The sequence below is a fragment of the Neomonachus schauinslandi genome, chromosome 6, assembly GCF_002201575.2.
Source record: "Neomonachus schauinslandi chromosome 6, ASM220157v2, whole genome shotgun sequence".
NCBI classification, from domain to species: domain Eukaryota; kingdom Metazoa; phylum Chordata; class Mammalia; order Carnivora; family Phocidae; genus Neomonachus; species Neomonachus schauinslandi.
This window is the reverse complement of record NC_058408.1, coordinates 47,581,276-47,598,190: the sequence shown is the minus strand read 5'-3', so window position 1 is coordinate 47,598,190 and position 16,915 is coordinate 47,581,276. Positions and strand designations below refer to the sequence as shown.

At 39.5% G+C, this 16,915-nt stretch overlaps 1 protein-coding gene across 2 annotated transcripts in view; it reads left to right on the top strand.

Moving 5' to 3' along the window:
- Positions 1–16,915, top strand: part of SOAT1 (sterol O-acyltransferase 1) — a 69,409-nt gene that overhangs the window by 24,429 nt on the left and 28,065 nt on the right. For both annotated transcript variants that reach the window (XM_044915932.1, XM_021682797.1), the window contains exon 3: positions 15,331–15,389. In XM_044915932.1, coding sequence (XP_044771867.1) covers positions 15,331–15,389 — 59 coding nt within the window. The remainder of the gene's footprint in view (positions 1–15,330; positions 15,390–16,915) is intronic.

The window sequence follows — 16,915 nt, the reverse complement described above, 5'->3', positions numbered from 1 at the left end:
GAGAGAGAGTGAGAGAGAGAGCACAAGAAGGGGGAGCGGGAGAGGGAGAAGCAGACTCCTGCTGAGCAGGGAGCCCGATGCGGGACTCGATCCCAGGACTCCAGGATCATGACCTGAGCTGAAGGCAGTCGCTTAACCAACTGAGCCATTCATTTTTAAATAATGGGGTATGAAGTACAACTTAACTATTTTGAAAAATAAGGTCAATTGTCTTTTGCTTTTAATGAAATTTGTTGCCAAGCCCTGGAACTGGAATAGAACTGCAAATTGTAACAATGTACTGATGGGGAAAATATACAATCAACTTTGACAGTTTTTAAGGTGTACCTGCTAGAAATGTGTAGACATGAAAAGTTTGAGGGAAGAGCTTGCTTTTTTTTTTTCCCTATGATTTTATTTTTAAGTAATCTCTATACCCAACGTGGGGCTTGAACTCGCAATCCTGAGATCGAGTCACATGCTCTACTGACTGAGACAGCCAGGCACTCAAAGCTTGCATTTTTAAATCTTTGTTCTATCAAGAACATTCTGGAATCTAAATAGTTTTAATAATTTTATCAGAAGTTTCAATCTTGGAATTCAAAGTTCTTAGAGTAAGAATTGCTGTTGGCCAGAGGCACCTGGTTGGCTCGGTTGGTTAAGCACCTGACTTAGTTTTGGCTCAGGTCATGTTCTCAGGGTCATGGGATCAAGCCCCATGTGGGGCTCTGTGCTCAGTGTGGGGTCTACTGGAAATTCTCTCTCTCCCTCTCCCTCTGCTCCTCCCCGTTCTCTCTCAAAAAAAAAAAAAAAGAATTGCTCTTAGCAGTCATTTAATTATGCCTTCCTATCCACATATATATCTGAGATTAAAGTCTGGTTTACTGCCCTCTAGCCAGCAGGTTAATCAGATGTCAGTTAAGTACCTTTGATGTATAAATAAGGCATTGTACCAGGTTTGTTAGTAGGGGGGTTTGGGTGAATAAAATACTAAAACAGAAAGTTCCATGTTATAAATAATAGTTAAGTAAATTAATAGTAACTAAATGATATAGGACACTAATGGGGTTGGGGAAGAGGCTTGCTCTAAAATGGAGGGAAGTGTCTTACAGAAGTAGAATTTGTGTTTGGCCTTTGAAGAAGAGACTGGGAGAGGGCTTCAAGCCAGAAGAAGGGAATGAGTTTGCAAAGGCATGGAGTTGAAGACAGTAAACTGTTAAGTGCTTGGTGTTTTGTTTACTTTTAGAGAGGATTGGTGAGGTGAGGGTCGGGGAGGTAGTATAGACGGATTTGTGGTTTGTTTTCATGGATATGAAGAGAATTGGAAAGGCAGGAGGAAGTCAAAGTGGGGCTTTAAGTCTTACTCTGTATTCAGTCATTGACGGACTGCCTGTCAGTGCTTAACTTTTCCCTCATGCAAAACCATGGAGAGCAAATAGCATTAGGTTCATTAAAGTATCTTACCTTCTCCATGATGCTGCGGACTCTTCTATCCCAGGTCCTAAGGAAGCTTTGTAATTCGTCATTATATAATACATCAGCTGAGAATTGTAATCTACATGAAATCTTTTTTTTTAACCACAAATTATCTCCTGATTTTAAAATAAGATATGGCATTGTAAAAGTATAATGATAAGCAGGCGAATTCTCTTATTGTGTGTGGCAACCCACCCACACGGTTGATAACAGGTATGGTGATAAAAGAAAAATAAACCAAAGCTAACTCTAGTTGAGGAATAGAGTTTCTAGATTATTTTGATTATAGAATAGAAACCAGTTTATAGCTTTAAAAAAATTACAGACCAATTGTGATTGGTATGTCCATTTATTGCTTTTGTAGATTGGCCAGAATACATCTTTAAAATCTCAATCTTTTGTCCCCATGCTAAATAATTTGGGGCTATTAGTCTTCCATTAGAAATATGAGATTGTTTGGTTTCATTAAAAAACAAATTGCTGGAATATGCTTATAAAATTTTAAATTTAAAGTAATATGTGAAAAAATTCAAACATTGGAGACTGTTATAAAGTAATAATTCTCTTTCCTTTAAGTGATCATTTTCTTTTTCCTGCATGTAGGATCATATTTGGGATCTCTTTTGCAGTTTGCATTTTTTAAACTTAATAAATCTTAGATGTCTTTTTATTTAGTATACATAGGTATAAGTTTTTGAGAGTATGTATGTGGGTATTTCTGTTGCACAAATGCTTGGTAATTTATTTAACTTATCCTTTATTGATGGGCATTTCAGTTGCATCCAGCATTTCAATATTGTAAACAGTGCTGTAGGAAGCATTCTTTTTTTTTTTTTTTTTAAAGATTTTATTTATTCATGAGAGGGGGAGAGAGAAAGGCTGAGGGAGAAGCAGACTCCCCACTGAGCAAGGAGCCTAATGCAGGACTTGTTCCCAGGACCCTGGGATCACTACCTGAGCCAAAGACAGATGCTTAACTGACTGAGCCACCCAGGCACCCTGCAGGAAGCATTCTTGAAACAATATCATTGCTTACTTGTGCTGGTGTGCTTGTAGGACACTTAAAAGTGAAATTTCTGGATCAAAGAGTTTTTTAATCCAAAATTTATTAAATTTTTTTTAAAAACGTTATACCAATTCACATGTATATTGTTTTCCCATACAATTACCAATATGTCTTTACCAGTCTTTTTTTAAACTTTGCTAGTTTGATGGGTGACAAACAGTATAGCATAAATTTGTTCTCATAAATTATAAGTGAGGTAGAGAACTTTTTTCATACATTTATTGACTTTTTTCTTTAAAAACCTTATTCATATTCTGCCCTTTATTTATTTATTTATTTATTTATTTATTTATTTGACAGAGAGAGACAGCAAGAGAGGGAACACAAGCAGGGGGAGTGGGAGAGGGAGAAGCAGGCTTCTCGCCGAGCAGGGAGCCCGATGTGGGGCTCGACCCCAGGACCCTGAGATCATGACCTGAGCCGAAGGCAGACGCTTAACGACTGAGCCACCCAGGTGCCCCTCTGCCCATTTTTGTTCCCTACCTGGTGGCTATTATTTTCCTTCCTTCCTTCCTTCCTTCCTTCAAAGATTTTATTTATTTGAGAGAGAGAGAGAGAGAGCATGAGCAGGGGGGAGGGGTGGAGGGAGAAGCAGACTCCTGCTGAGCAGGGAGCTGGTTGCTGGCCGATCTAGGACCTGGGGATCATGATCTGAGCTGAAGACAGACGCTTAACCAACTGTGCTACCCAGGTGCCCCATTTTTTTCTTCTTCTTCCTTCTTCCTCTTTTCCTCTTCTTCCTCTTCTTCCTCCTCCTCTTCCTCCTAAAGATTCTATTTATTTATTTGACAGAGCGAAAGAGGGAACACAAGCAGGGGGAGTGGGAGAGGGAGAAGCAGGATTCCCGCCGAGCAGGGAGCCTGATGTGGGCCTCGATCCCAGGCCCTGGGATCATGACCTGAACTGAAGGTAGACGCTTAACGACTGAGCCACCCAGGCACCCACCCCTATTTTTCTTCTTCTTTTTTTTTTTTTTTTTAAGATTTTATTTATTTATTTGAGAGAGAGAATGAGAGAGAGAGAGAGAGAACACATGAGAAGGGGGAGGGTCAGAGGGAGAAGCAGACTCCCTGCTGAGCAGGGAGCCTGATGTGGGACTGGATCCTGGGACTCTAGGATCATGACCTGAGCTGAAGGCAGTCGCTTAACCAACTGAGCCACCCAGGCGCCCCTATTTTTCTTCTTTTAAATAAGTTATATTTTAAGGAAATAAATCCTTTGACTGTCACGTACTGTGAATATTTTTTAAAGTAGGTACTTGTTTTTTGACTTTGCTTATGGTGTGCCTTGCCATGTTTAGTTTTTATGTTATCAAATATTCTTTTATTGCTTTTAGATTTCTTGTCATGCTTAGAAGTCATCCAAGATTATGAAGAAGGAAAACATGAATTTTTAAACTTTTTTTGGGGGGGTTTTATGCTTAAATATTTGATCCATATGAAATTTATTTTGAATAATAAATGAATTAGGGGTCTAATTTTATAGTTTTCCAAAATGGCTAGCCAGTTTTCAACATTATCTAATCTATTAAATCACTTTTCTGTATGAATATATACTGATCCTCATTTCTAGTTCATATTTCATTTCTGTGCAGTTAGTACAGACATGTAATTAGTTGAGAATTTTAGAAGGTTGTTGAGGTCAGTGGAGCAGTAGAAAAGGTGATAGGTGGACTATACTATCTTAGCTCCCCTTTTGCCTTTTTTTTTTTTTTAAGATTTTATTTATTTGAGAGAGAGAGAGAGCACGCATGAGACGGGGGAGGGTCAGAGGGAGAAGCAGACTCCCCACTGAGCAGGGAGCCTGATGTGGGACTGATCCCAGGACTCCAGGATCATGACCTGAGCCGAAGGTAGTCTCTTAATCAACTGAGCCACCCAGGTGCCTCTCTCCCCTTTTGCTTTGAAGATTGATAAATGGTTGGGGCACCTGGGTGGCTCAGTCGGTTAAGCATCTGACTCTTGAGACTCTTGATTTTGTCTTGGGTTGTGATCTCAGGGTTGTGGAATTGAGCCCCGTGTCAGGCTCTAAGGTTACTGCAGTCTGCTTGAGATTCCCTCTTTCCTTCTCCCTTTGCCCCTTCCCCCAAGCAATCTCTCTTTCTCTCTAAATAAATAAATCTTTAAAAGAAAAAGATTGATAAATGATTGCTTCTTTCAAGGAATACTTGTAACCATAACCATCCTATGGACTTGAAATGATTTTGACTTACTCTTTTAGATTACATCTCTGTGGAGAACAAAGTGAAGCTGGGATGAAGATGTAAGGCATAGTCAATGAGAGGTGTTTTTTTTTCCCCCGCAAAATAACCAGGATTCTAAAATGAGTTTGAATTTCTCTAGGCAATAAAAACCTGCTAGTCGGTGCCTACACAGTAGCTAATTCTGTACTTGCCACAAAGAGACAAAGAAAATGTTTGTTAAAAGAACTGAAACTTGAAAAAATGGTTATTAGTCACTGCTTAGAACTTAGTTGTCTTTAGGAATGTAGTCACTATAAGTAGGCTTTCATTTTTTTTTTTTTTAATTTAAGTTTTATTTTTGTGCTGCTTGTTGCATGAATAGTGGTTAGAAGATGGGTATTAGTTCAGGCTCAGTTACTGGCCATGTGACTGTGGGCCAGACGTTTAATTTCTTTGAATCTTATTTATTTTTCTTTTTTAAAGATTTTATCCATTTATTTGTCAGAGAGGGAGAGCGCACAAGCAGGGGAAGCAGCGGACAGAGGGAGAAGCAGGCTCCTTGCTGAGCAGGGAGCTCGATGTGGGACTCGATCCCAGGACCCTGGGACCATGACCTGAGCCGAAGGCAGAGGCTCAACTGACTGAGCCACCCATGCATCCTAATTTGAACAGTTTCTCTAAGGATGTGGAAGGATCAAGGCAGTAGTTTGAAGAGTTAGTATTGAAAATGAGATGGCCTCTGCCTTCCTCTGACATAGGAACCATGGAGATAGTGAAAATTAAGAAAGAAGACACTTAAGGAGTTAGTACCCAAGGTGATCAACTGAAGGTTGCTCGTTAGGGCTGGGGCTTGTGGAAGGTGGAAAATGTATGGAGCTACAGTTGTGAGGATTGTTAAATTAATAAAGAGGCCAAGATGCAGATTTCATTTTTTTTTTAAATTTTATTTATTTATTTGACAGACACAGCGAGAGAGGGAACACAAGGAGGGGGAGTGCGAGAGGGAGAAGCAGGCTCCCCACGGAGCAGGGAGCCTGATGTGGGGCTCGATTCCAGGACCCTGGGATCATGACCTGAGCCGAAGGCAGACGCTTAACGACTGAGCCACCCAGGCGCCCCCAGATTTCATTTTTTATTGCAGGACTGGTTAAGGCTTGACAGTATCAGTTTAGAGTGGCCCATTTTCTTACTTATCTCCGTGGTAATTACTTCCGTAGGTGCGACAATTTGAAATTTGAGAAAGCAAATAGCAGGCAGTATCTGGGATTGGGCTGTGGCGTGGTGGGTCCGGGAAATAGGTGGTGGTGACATAATGATTGGGGTTAGTAACTCTAGGCTGGGTGAGAAAACTGGTAGGCAAACAACCTAAATAAAAAACAGTTTTCATCAGAAGAAGAGAAACTGTTTCCGTATGTTTCTCTTTCGAGCAATGAAATTTTAACTAGAAACTCCCCAGGAGATTTTTTATGTCTCTTTGGCCATAATTGGATTACAGGTTATGCTAGCTATTTTCCTTTTGTCTCTCTACTCTTCTTCCCTATTTTGTGTCCCAGAAGACTGACTGTAATGGACTGTATCAGTAAGGTGTGATCATGGGGGAGTGGGCTGGGGCAGGGTGGGGAGGGGCCAGCAGAGAGAGTAAGGGGAGTGTGTTTGTATGGTTGGTTTCCTCTGTGCCGGGGACCATCACTCCTGTCTAACAGTTCTCCAAGGGATTCTCTTTGGGTTTCTGTAACCATTTCCCTCCTTTGTCCTTTGACAAAGCCTAGGGATGGGAATGGCTTTCCTGGTACTTGCTACTAGCCATAGAATTCCACACTGTCCTTTTTTGCTTTTCTTAAATTCTGCCCACACATGTATAAAAGGGCCGTCTTTAAACTCTTCTCAGCAAGCTAGCTCCTCTGGGTCATCTTTGTGTTGCCCTCACTCTGGGAGATCCCTGTGCCCATTCTTAAATCAGTCTCTGGCAAGGGGAATGAAACACATGCCCTTACTGGGGAAGCAGCCAACAGCGTTCACCATCGTTGTGTTAGCATGTACAAAGTCACGTGTACTTATCTGTCAGCTTTGTCAGCCAAATTTACGGTTAGTTCGCCATCTAGAACAGGAGTTGGCAACCACAGACATGTATGTTCATTTGTTGTGTTTGTAGTAAGTGGACTGTATGGCCCGCAAAGCCTAAAATACTTGCTATTTGGCCCATTACAGGGAAAATTAGTTGACCCCTGATTTTAGAACTACACCATTCAGTATGGGAGCCAGTAGACCTACACTTCAATATGGTCCAGCTAAGTGCTTGAAATGTGGCTAGTCTGAATTGAGATAACATAATTATAAAATACATATCACATTTCAAGGACTCACTTGTACCCGTTTCTTTCTTTCTTTCTTTTTTTTTTTGAGAGAGAGAGTGCGCTCGAGAGAGCTGGAAGGGGCAGAGGGACAAGGAGAGAGAGAATATTCAGCAGGCCTGATGCTCAGGGCAGTGCCCGATCTCACAATGCTGAGATCATGATCTGAGCTGAAATCAAGAGTCAGATGCTTAACCCATTGAGCTATCCAGGTGCTCCTCTTCTTACTTTTTAATGTGGCTCCTAGAAACTTTAAAATTACATATATGGTTCACATTATATCTCTCTGGGACGGCACTGATCTGAGTGACCGGTCACTTTGAAAGTGAGTAGATGGGATGCCTGGGTGGCTCAGTCAGTTAAGGGTCTGCCTTCGGCTCGGGTCATGATTCCAGAGTCCCGGGATCGAGTTCTGCATCGGGCTCCCTGCTCAGCGGGGAGTTTGCTTCTCCCTCTGCTTGTGTGCACGTGCTCTCTCTCTCTCTGACAAATAAATAAATCTTAAAAAAAAAAAAAAGTGAGTAGATAAAAGCTAACCTTAGGCAAAAGCCTATTAAAATTAGTTTTATAAAGCAAAGCAAGCATGGCACCCAGAGAGACATTTGGCCCAGGTTTTTACAAGTCTTCGTCTTCTTTCCTCTGCCTGAAATAATCTTTCTAGCACCTGTTCACCATGATTTTCCTTTATCATCTGGGACCCAGCTCAAATATTGACTTACTCTGCAAAAGCTGCCTCCACCCACAGTCCTCTGTATGTTGTAATTATCTATGTTTGCACATTTCTTCTGAGATCCTAAAGGAAGGGTTTGGAATACATGTGTACTACTCTCTCTATATACTGAGTACTCAGTAGGTTTTTATTTAATGAGTCGAATATATAATAGAGTGAATAAATCCTTCTGGGTGACTTTGGCAGAGTAGTATAAATATGGGATTGTTACAGGAAGCAGATTTGGTGCAAAGCCATGAAGAGGTAGCCCAAGTTGGAAGGTACAACTCCTTGGAGTTGTTTATTGTAGTCCTAATTGCTTTCATTTCCGTTTTACTGAAGGTATTGCTATGATAGCACAGTACAGTAAATGATCACTTTTATTCCACATAAAAATTATGTAAGATACAGTCTTTTTTTTTTCTTTTAAGATTTTATTTATTTCAGAGAGAGAGAGCGTGTGCGTGTGTGCGCAAGCATAAGCAGGGGGAGCGGCAGGCAGAGGGAGAAGCAAACTCCCCACTGAGCAGGGCCCCCCCCCTCTGCCCCCCCTGCCCCATACTGGCTCGATCCCAGGACTCTGAGATCATGACCTGAGCTGAAGGCAGACACTTAACTGACTGAGCCACCCAGGCATCCCCCGTCTGTTTTTATTTTAAGGTGGTACAGCATATAATATTTTTAGAAAGTTCTTCATCAAAACTGGTTAAAATGGGGTGCCTGGCTGGCTCAAGTTGGTTAAGGCTCCGACTCTTGATTTCAGCTCAGGTCCCGATTCTACCTCCTTGTTCAGCGGGAAGTCTAATTGGGATTTTCTCTCTCTCTCCCTCTGCCCACTGCCCCCCATGCGTGCATGTGTGTGTTCTCTCTCTCTTTAAAATAAATAAATCTTTTAAAAAATTGGTTAAAATAAGATTTTTGATAATTCAGGGAATAAATTTTAAATATTCCAATTTAAATATAGTAGACTTTACAAGGGTTAGGTAATGTTCACAAAGGTAAATGTTGTACACCTGATTTGTTGGAGATGAGAGGGCTAGGAGAAAACAAAATGTAGACTAGCTTTTTCTATGGATTTATCCTTGGGTCTACTAATTAGATATTATCAATTAGTGATATTAGTAGACCTAGGTAGATCTTTTAGAAATTGCATGACTCTCAGTCCTGGCTTATCACTATTTCAGGGTCATGTTTTAGAAACTTAGAAACCTTGAGTTGACTTACGTGGTTGGGTGTCTGTTCTTTTTTTTTTTTTTTAAGATTTTATTTATTTATTTGACAGAGAGAGACAGAGAGGGAACACAAGCTGGGGGAATGGGAGAGGGAGAAGCAGGCCTCCCGCTGAGCAGGGAGCACGATGCGGGGCTCGATCCCAGGACCCTGGGATCATGACCTGAGCCGAAGGCAGACGCTTGACTGAGCCACCCAAGTGCCCCTGGATGTCTGTTCTTTAAATCATTGGATGTTAGCTTTTAGGGCATTATTCTTTTGGCTTTTATGACATTTAATTTTTAAATTTTAGGGTAGTAAGAAAGTAATTTTCTTTTGAATGTTATATGAAATTAATTTTAAGGTGAAGGAAAATGAGTAGAATTGGCTTTTTAATATTTTTTTCTTCCACTGTATAGCTTCGGGTGCTGCTTTTTAAAAAAATTTTTAAAGATTTATTTATTTATCTTTAGAGAAAGACAGAGCATGGGTACACAGGGGGAGGGGCAGAGGGGGAGAATCTTTAGAGCAGACTTCCTGCGGAGCGAGGAGCCCCCATGCAGGGCTTCATCCCATAACCCATGAGCTCATGACCTGAGCCGAAACCAAGAGCCGGATACCTAACCAGCTGAGCCACCCAGGGACCCCTTAATTTTTTTTTTTTTTTTTTTAAGTAATCTCTACACCCAACATGGGGCTAGAACTCAAAACCCCGAGATCAATCAAGAGTCGCACGCTCCACCAGTTTAGCCAGGCAGGTGCCCCATTCCACTATATAGCTTTGATATCATTTTGAGTGAGGCCTTCAGAGATGAGTCTAGCTGTGAGCAAAAATTCTCCTTATTTTCCAGTCCTCAATTCATTAAAGCCAATTTGTAACAGTGGTTATGTTATTTATGGGTAGACAGATTCCTTTTGGAAGTGATGCACAAGTAGCGAGAATTAATCTGTTACAATCATTCTTTTCCCATCCCCCATGGTAACTGAATTAGTTGAAGGGAAGAAGCTTCAGTGTTCATTTATTTATGAAATAGCTTATTTATGAAACCATGGTCTTATCGTAGATAATAGAGAACTAAAAAAAAGCGTTCTTACGGTTTATAGAAATATCAAATTAATATTTGTCTTACTCTATTTCTTACCTATTTAGTTACCAGTTTGTGATTATCTTCAACATTTATCTTCTCCTACTCATCCTCACTGCTATTTGTTTTCGTTTTATGACATCATTTCTTATCTGGATTTATTGCATTTCTCTTGTACATGGTCCTTCTCATCCTGCCAGAGTGGGCTTTCCGGTATCAAATCAGTTGTTTTCCTGCTTAAAATTCTTAGTTTCCTCAGAGCCCTTGTTAGAATAAACACAGGCTCTTCATGATATGACCTCTAGCCTCCTTTCCAGTTGACAGCTCCACCACTGTCAACAGTTGAAGATACTATTCCACTATCTGTTGGCTTCTGTTGTTGGTTTGGTAGGTCAGGTACCCAGAATAATTGCACTTTTTTTTTGTAGGTGGTATTTGCTTTCTAGCTACTTTTAAGAGGTGTGTGTGTGTTTAATAAACCTGTGTGTTAGAGTTTCACTGTGATATATCTAAGTGTAGATTTTATTTATCCTGCTTGGCCTTAACTTTGAGGATTGGCATCTTTCAACAATTATGGAAACATCTCAGCCCTTATCACTTATTTTTGTCTCTCATTATAGGATGCATTTTTGGACCTCCTCATTCTCCATGTTTTTTTTTTTTTTCCCAAGTGCAGTACTGTGAAAGGATATAAATAGTCCAAATGTCCAATAGGGGATTAAATAAATTATATTTCAGCCATAAAAACAGACTAACAGACCAATAAAAATGATGTAGAGGAGTATGTAATGACATGGAAAGATATTCACAATACATTAAGTGAAAAAAGCAAGTTCCAAAACTGCATGTATGAGTCCATTTTTGTAATATGTGTATTTATAATATGTATATTTGCCAAAGTAGAGGACACATGATATTTACCAAAATATTTATGTTAGTTACTTGTATACCATAGGATAATGGGTGGTTTTGTTAGAGTTCTTTTCAGGGAGGGCATTTGGGATTTTAATTTTCTGTAATGAAGATTACTTTTAGAATAGGGAGAGGGAGTTACTAAATTTAAATTAGCCCAAAGATGCCCCCACAGTTCATTTTGAGTTCATTCTGGTGTTAACAAAAATGCAACTGGGTGGGGGCGCCTGGGTGGCTCAGTCAGTTAAGCGACCAACTCTTAACTCTTGGTTTCAGCTCAGGTAGTGATCTCAGGTTCATGAGATTGAGCCTCATGTCAGGCGCTGTGCTTAAGGTGGAGTCTGCTTAGGACTCTCTACCTCTTCCTCTGCCCCTCCCCCCTGCTTGTTTTCTCTCTTTCTCTCTCTAAAATAAATAATTAAAAAAAAAATTCACCTGGGAGAACTTGAAGATCTAATTGGCCTTATTAATTGATTCATGAATTGGAAATCATCCCATCTACCAAGTAGAGGGGAGTTCAGAGGAGCTGTACAAAATGGAAGGATTTTATAGGCAGAAACAGGGCAGGACAATTAGCAAAAGAAAAGAAAAGATAGTTTCAGGCAAGGCCACCTTCCCTTAAATGAAAGGTCTTTTGAGGATGGATTACCTTATTTTCCTTTGGTTGAGGGAGGGGGATGGAGAGGGCCATGTGACAGATTACCTCATTGATGCTGACCCTAAAATTCCAGATTGGTTAAAAGTACATTTCTGGAAGTGGCTGCAACTTTAATTAGGTTAGGTTCCTGGTTTTGGTGACTTGTCCTAGCATATGTAACTCCATTTTGGGCCTGTGGTTTTCTTTTTAGCATTGGCAAAGTAAATATTTCTGGGAAATTACTTAAAACTTAGGGTGCCCTTCACTCTTCCTTGTAAGTATAATATTCAGTAGCAATTGTTGATACTGAAACAAAAATACTCAAGTAAATTTTGCCAAGGAGAATAGATGAGAAAATATAAATTCTCATTAAAAAATTATTACTAAGATGACACCAAGTTACCTTACAGCTTTTTACAAAGACTGGGAACTAGAAGTTGTAGTCTTCTGCTTCATGTGTTTCAACACTCAGTCTGTTCTGTTTTATTCATTTGTGTAGAAGGTCTCTACACAGGATGGTGGATGATATTCTTGGTTCCCATAGTATAACAGGAAACTTGACATTTCACTTAAAAAGATAAAATAACATTTGCTGTCAGATTATAAAATTCCTTTTCTAGAAGATACTCTAATATTTGAAGATATGCTTTGAAAAAATATAAAATGAAATATACCATTTTATTTCAAGATTAGTAAGTCTATGTCGAACTTAAATGAATTCCAGTAAAACTCTAACTCAAAGAAAAATCTAACCTTAACAAAAAGTTCCAGTCACAGATTATTTTAGCAAGCAAAATGAGCAGTGCATGTGGCTGTTAATGGGCACCATGTTTAATAGAATGGACATTAGCTTTTGTATTACTATTTAATTGTCCACTTATGTTAAAAGTATGCTTTAAGCTGTGAATGTTTTGCCAAAGAAAAACTTAAATTTTTTTTTAAGAATTTTATTTTCTTTCTCCAGGTAGGAAGGATACAAGTTAGAAATTTTACCAACAAAACTTTAAAAAATGGTTTTTGAAGATTTTACTTATTTGTTAGAGCGTGAGCACAAGCAGAGGGAGAAGCAGGCGCCCCGCTGAGCAAGGAGCCATGCGAGACTCAGTCCCAGGACCCTGGGATCATGACCTGAGCCAAAACGCAGACTCTTAACTGACCGAGCCACCCAGTCGTCCCTAAAATTTTTAAATAAATACATCAAAAACTAAAATCTAGCTAGGCTGTTATGCAAGATATTATGTGTGAAGACAAACTGATGAATGAAGGCAAATTTCATTCAAAATGAACTCTACCCATATTAAAAGGGCAGATAATCAGCGGCTTGCTTAAATTATAATAGTAGTATGATTCAGTATGAAAATAAGGAACTGTCTGCAAATCTGTGACAGTAATAAATCAAAATATAAATGTATATAGGAGTCAAACAGAGCAACAAATTCTAATTAAAAACATTTTAATATCGGGCGCCTGGGTGGCTCAGATGGCTAAGCGTCTGCCTTCGGCTCAGGTCATGATCTCAGGGTCCTGGGATCGAGTCTCGCATCGGGCTCCCTGCTCCTTGGGAGCCTGCTTCTCCCTCTGCCTCTCTCTCTCTGTCTCTGTCTCTCATGAATAAATAAATAAAATTAAAAAAAAACCAACAACATTTTAATATCTTGAAAATCAATTTTTCTTTAAAATCATGAAAAAGATGCTCATGTTAGTTAATAATTGACTCTAAACCTCAGTTAAACATTAGGAAGCTACGTTAATGTGACTTAGTATACATAAAGGAATCTTTCAGAATATGGAAATGAGAACGAAATGGATTTTATTTATTTATTTTTAAAGATTTTATTTATTTGTCAGAGAGCACAAGCAAGGGGAGTAGCAGGCTCCCTGCTGAGCAGGGAGCCCAATGCGGGACTTGCATGACCTGAGCCAAAGGTAGACGCTTAACTCACTGAATCACCCAGGCATCCTAGAACGAAATGAATTTTAGAATATTTTTGTAACCCGCCCCCCCCCCAGAAAAGCAAAAAACAAGTCTGTACCCATTAACAGTCATTCCCCATTCCTCACAGTTCTACCCCCAATCCCTGGGCATCCACCAACCTTCTGTCTTTCTGTATAGAATCATCTATTTTGGATTTCATGTAAATGGAATCCTACAATATGTTGTCTTTTGTGACTTTAATTTAGCAGTTTTCAAGTTTCATCCATATTAAAGTGTGTGTCAGTATTTTTCTCCTGTTATTGCTGGATAATATTTCATTATATGGATCAGCAACATTCTATTAATCTATCAGATAATGGATATTGGAGTTATTTTCACTTCCTGTTATTATGGATATTGCAGCTATAAACATTGATATACAGGCTTTTGGCTGGACATGTTTCATTTCCCTTGTGTGTATACCTAGGACTGGGATTGGGTCATGTGGTAGATCTGTGTTAAACCTTTTGAAGAACTTTCAGACTGTTTTTCAGAGCATCATTTTACACTCCCACTAGCAGTGTAGGAGGATTTTAATTTCTTCATGTTCTGGCCAACACCTTTTTTACTCCCCGCCCCCCCCAAAACAAAAAACAAGCAAAACCTCTGTTTTATTCTTACCAAGTGGATACCATTCTTCTAAATATTCTTATTACAGGCGTTTATAAACACTAATTGTATCACAAAAGAGTTATCATATCCAGTCCCTGAAATAACACTCTTCTCAAAGTTTCCTGCATGTACAACTTCTTTTTCCTCCCCCCCCAGCTTTATTGAGATCAAATTGACGCATTAACATTGTATAAATTTACAGTGTACAATGGCCAACACTTGTTATTTTTGATTATAGTCGTCTAATGGGTGTGAAGTGCTGTTTCATCATGGTTATGATTTGTATTTCGCTGGTGGCCAGGGAGGTGGAGCATCTTTCCATGTGGTACTGGCTATTTGTATATATTTTGGAGAGCAGTGTCTGTTCAGATACTTTGCCTATGTTTAAATTGGATTACTTGTCTTTTTATTATTGAATTGTAAGAGTTCTTTATATATACAAGTCCCTGATCAGATTTGCAATTTTTTTTTTCTTGTTCTGTGGGTTGTCTTTTTACTTTCCTCATGTTGTCCTTTGCAGGAAAAAAAGTTTAAAAATAAATTTTGATGAAGTCCAGTGTATCCAAGTTTTCTATTCTTGCTTGCGCATTTTTGTAGTCACTGTTGCAAGATCCATTCAGATAGTCTAATTTCTCATATGGTCAGAATTGGATCTTTTTTAAATTTTTTTTAAAAGATTTTATTTATTTTTTGACAGAGAGAGAGACAGCAAGAGAGGGAACACAAGCAGGGTGAGTGGGAGAGGGAGAAGCAGGCTTCCCGCTGAGCAAGGAGCCCGATGTGGGGCTCGATCCCAGGACCCTGGGATCATGACCTGAGCCGAAGGCAGACGCTTAACGACTGAGCCACCCAGGTGCCCCGGTCAGAATTGGATCTTACAGCATCATATGATTAATACAGTTGTGATTACTGTGTGTACATATAGTAGTTTTGTTTTTATCTTCTTAACATTTTTATGTATAAATTTCCTTCTATTGATATTGCCCATGCTTCCTTTTTTAAGAGTTGTGTCATGTTTTGTGGTTGTATTATAATTCACAGTCATCCTCTTGCTTGTTTTTCAAATTCATGATTTAAATAGTGCTGGTTAGTAGCCATATCCATCAACTCAAAAGTTACCTTGTTTTCTTTCCTTAGGTAGGATTAACCTAAAACAGTTGATGGCAAAGAAGATACAGTTGACAGCAGAGGCAGAGGTAAGTAGCTTCCTGTTCAAGAAACAAGAATGTAGAGTTAGGGTAAGGAATTTTGTTTAGTAAAAAAAAAAAAAAAAATTAAGATTTTATTTATTTATTTGTCAGAGAGAGAGAAAAGCAGGGGGAGCGGCAGGCAGAGGGAGAAGCAGGCTCCCTGCTGAGCAAGGAGCCGGATGTGGGACTTGATCACAGGACGCTGAGATCATGACCTGAGCTGAAGGCAGCCGCTTAACCAGCTGAGCCACCCAGGTGTCCCTGTTTAGTAAAATTTTTAATGCTCAGTTTCTTAAAGAATAATTTACCTTTCTTATCGGTTGACACTGTCCTGCCACTTTGTCATCCTACATGTAAGAATCACATTGCTTTTTTCTCTCCCATCCCGTCCACCACTCTCATTTTCTGGCTTTTATTTTTATTTTTTTAAAAAGATTTTTATCTATTTGGGAGCGAGAGAGAGCAAGAGAGAACATGAACGGGGTGGGTGGTGGAGCAGATGGAGTGGGAGAAGCAGACTCCCCGCCAAGCAGAAAGCCTGATGTGGGGCTTGATCCCAGGACCCTGGGACCTTTACCCCTGAGCCGAAGGCAGACACTTAACTGACTGAGCCACCCAGGTGTCCTTTATTTTCTGGCTTGTACCAGCAGAATTTGGTTTTAGTAAACCTTGATATAGTTGAATGTCTGTGCAAGTGCCTTATGAAAGGTTCTATCACCACCTGTCGTGGTTCATAGTGAATAATGGCTCAGTAGTAAATCTAAAAGTAGATCCCCGTTGTTAGGGAGGACATGGCTTGAGCAGAAGTATGGAGAGAGGAAACTTAAGACTTATCTCTTGGAAATGCCACTTCACTTGATGGGCATCTCTGCTCCTGTTGGGGCATGACAGAAAGAAAAATACAGTTGGAAAACCGGGGCTAGATTGTTAAGCATTTTTTTCTCTGCCTTTATGCCCTGTTCATAAAGCTCTTTCTCCTTGAAACTTGAACTTCCTGTTTCACCAGTCAAAATACTGCATATCCATCAAGTTCTAGCTCAAATGCTGCTGCTTCTACAATTTGCTAAATTTCAGCTTGAAATGATGTCCTTCCTTCCTCTTTTATACTTCTAAGAACTTAGCATATACTCTTAGTATATACTCTGTATTTATTACACAGTGCTTCTGTGTATAATAAATTCTTGTGAACTTATAGGTGATTTGACTTAGGAATGTTTTAATTGGCGATTTGATATCTAATGAGATTGAACATCTTGCCATTGTTAATTAATTGGAACGTTTTTGAGGGAGATATATTAGGAACGCTATTTTGATAGCAAAGTTGAAGATAAAGTATAGAGTTTGGAGACGAGACAAGATAGGAAGCTGTTGTAATATTTTAGTATTCTAGACAGGGTAAATGGGCAGGGAGGAGAAGAGAACTACACTTAGAAGTCCTATTACGGACTAGGCCATGTACTAGGTGCTTTACATATGTAATTTTATTAAATTATCCCATTTACAAGAGTGATCTCTAAGTGGTTACATTTCAT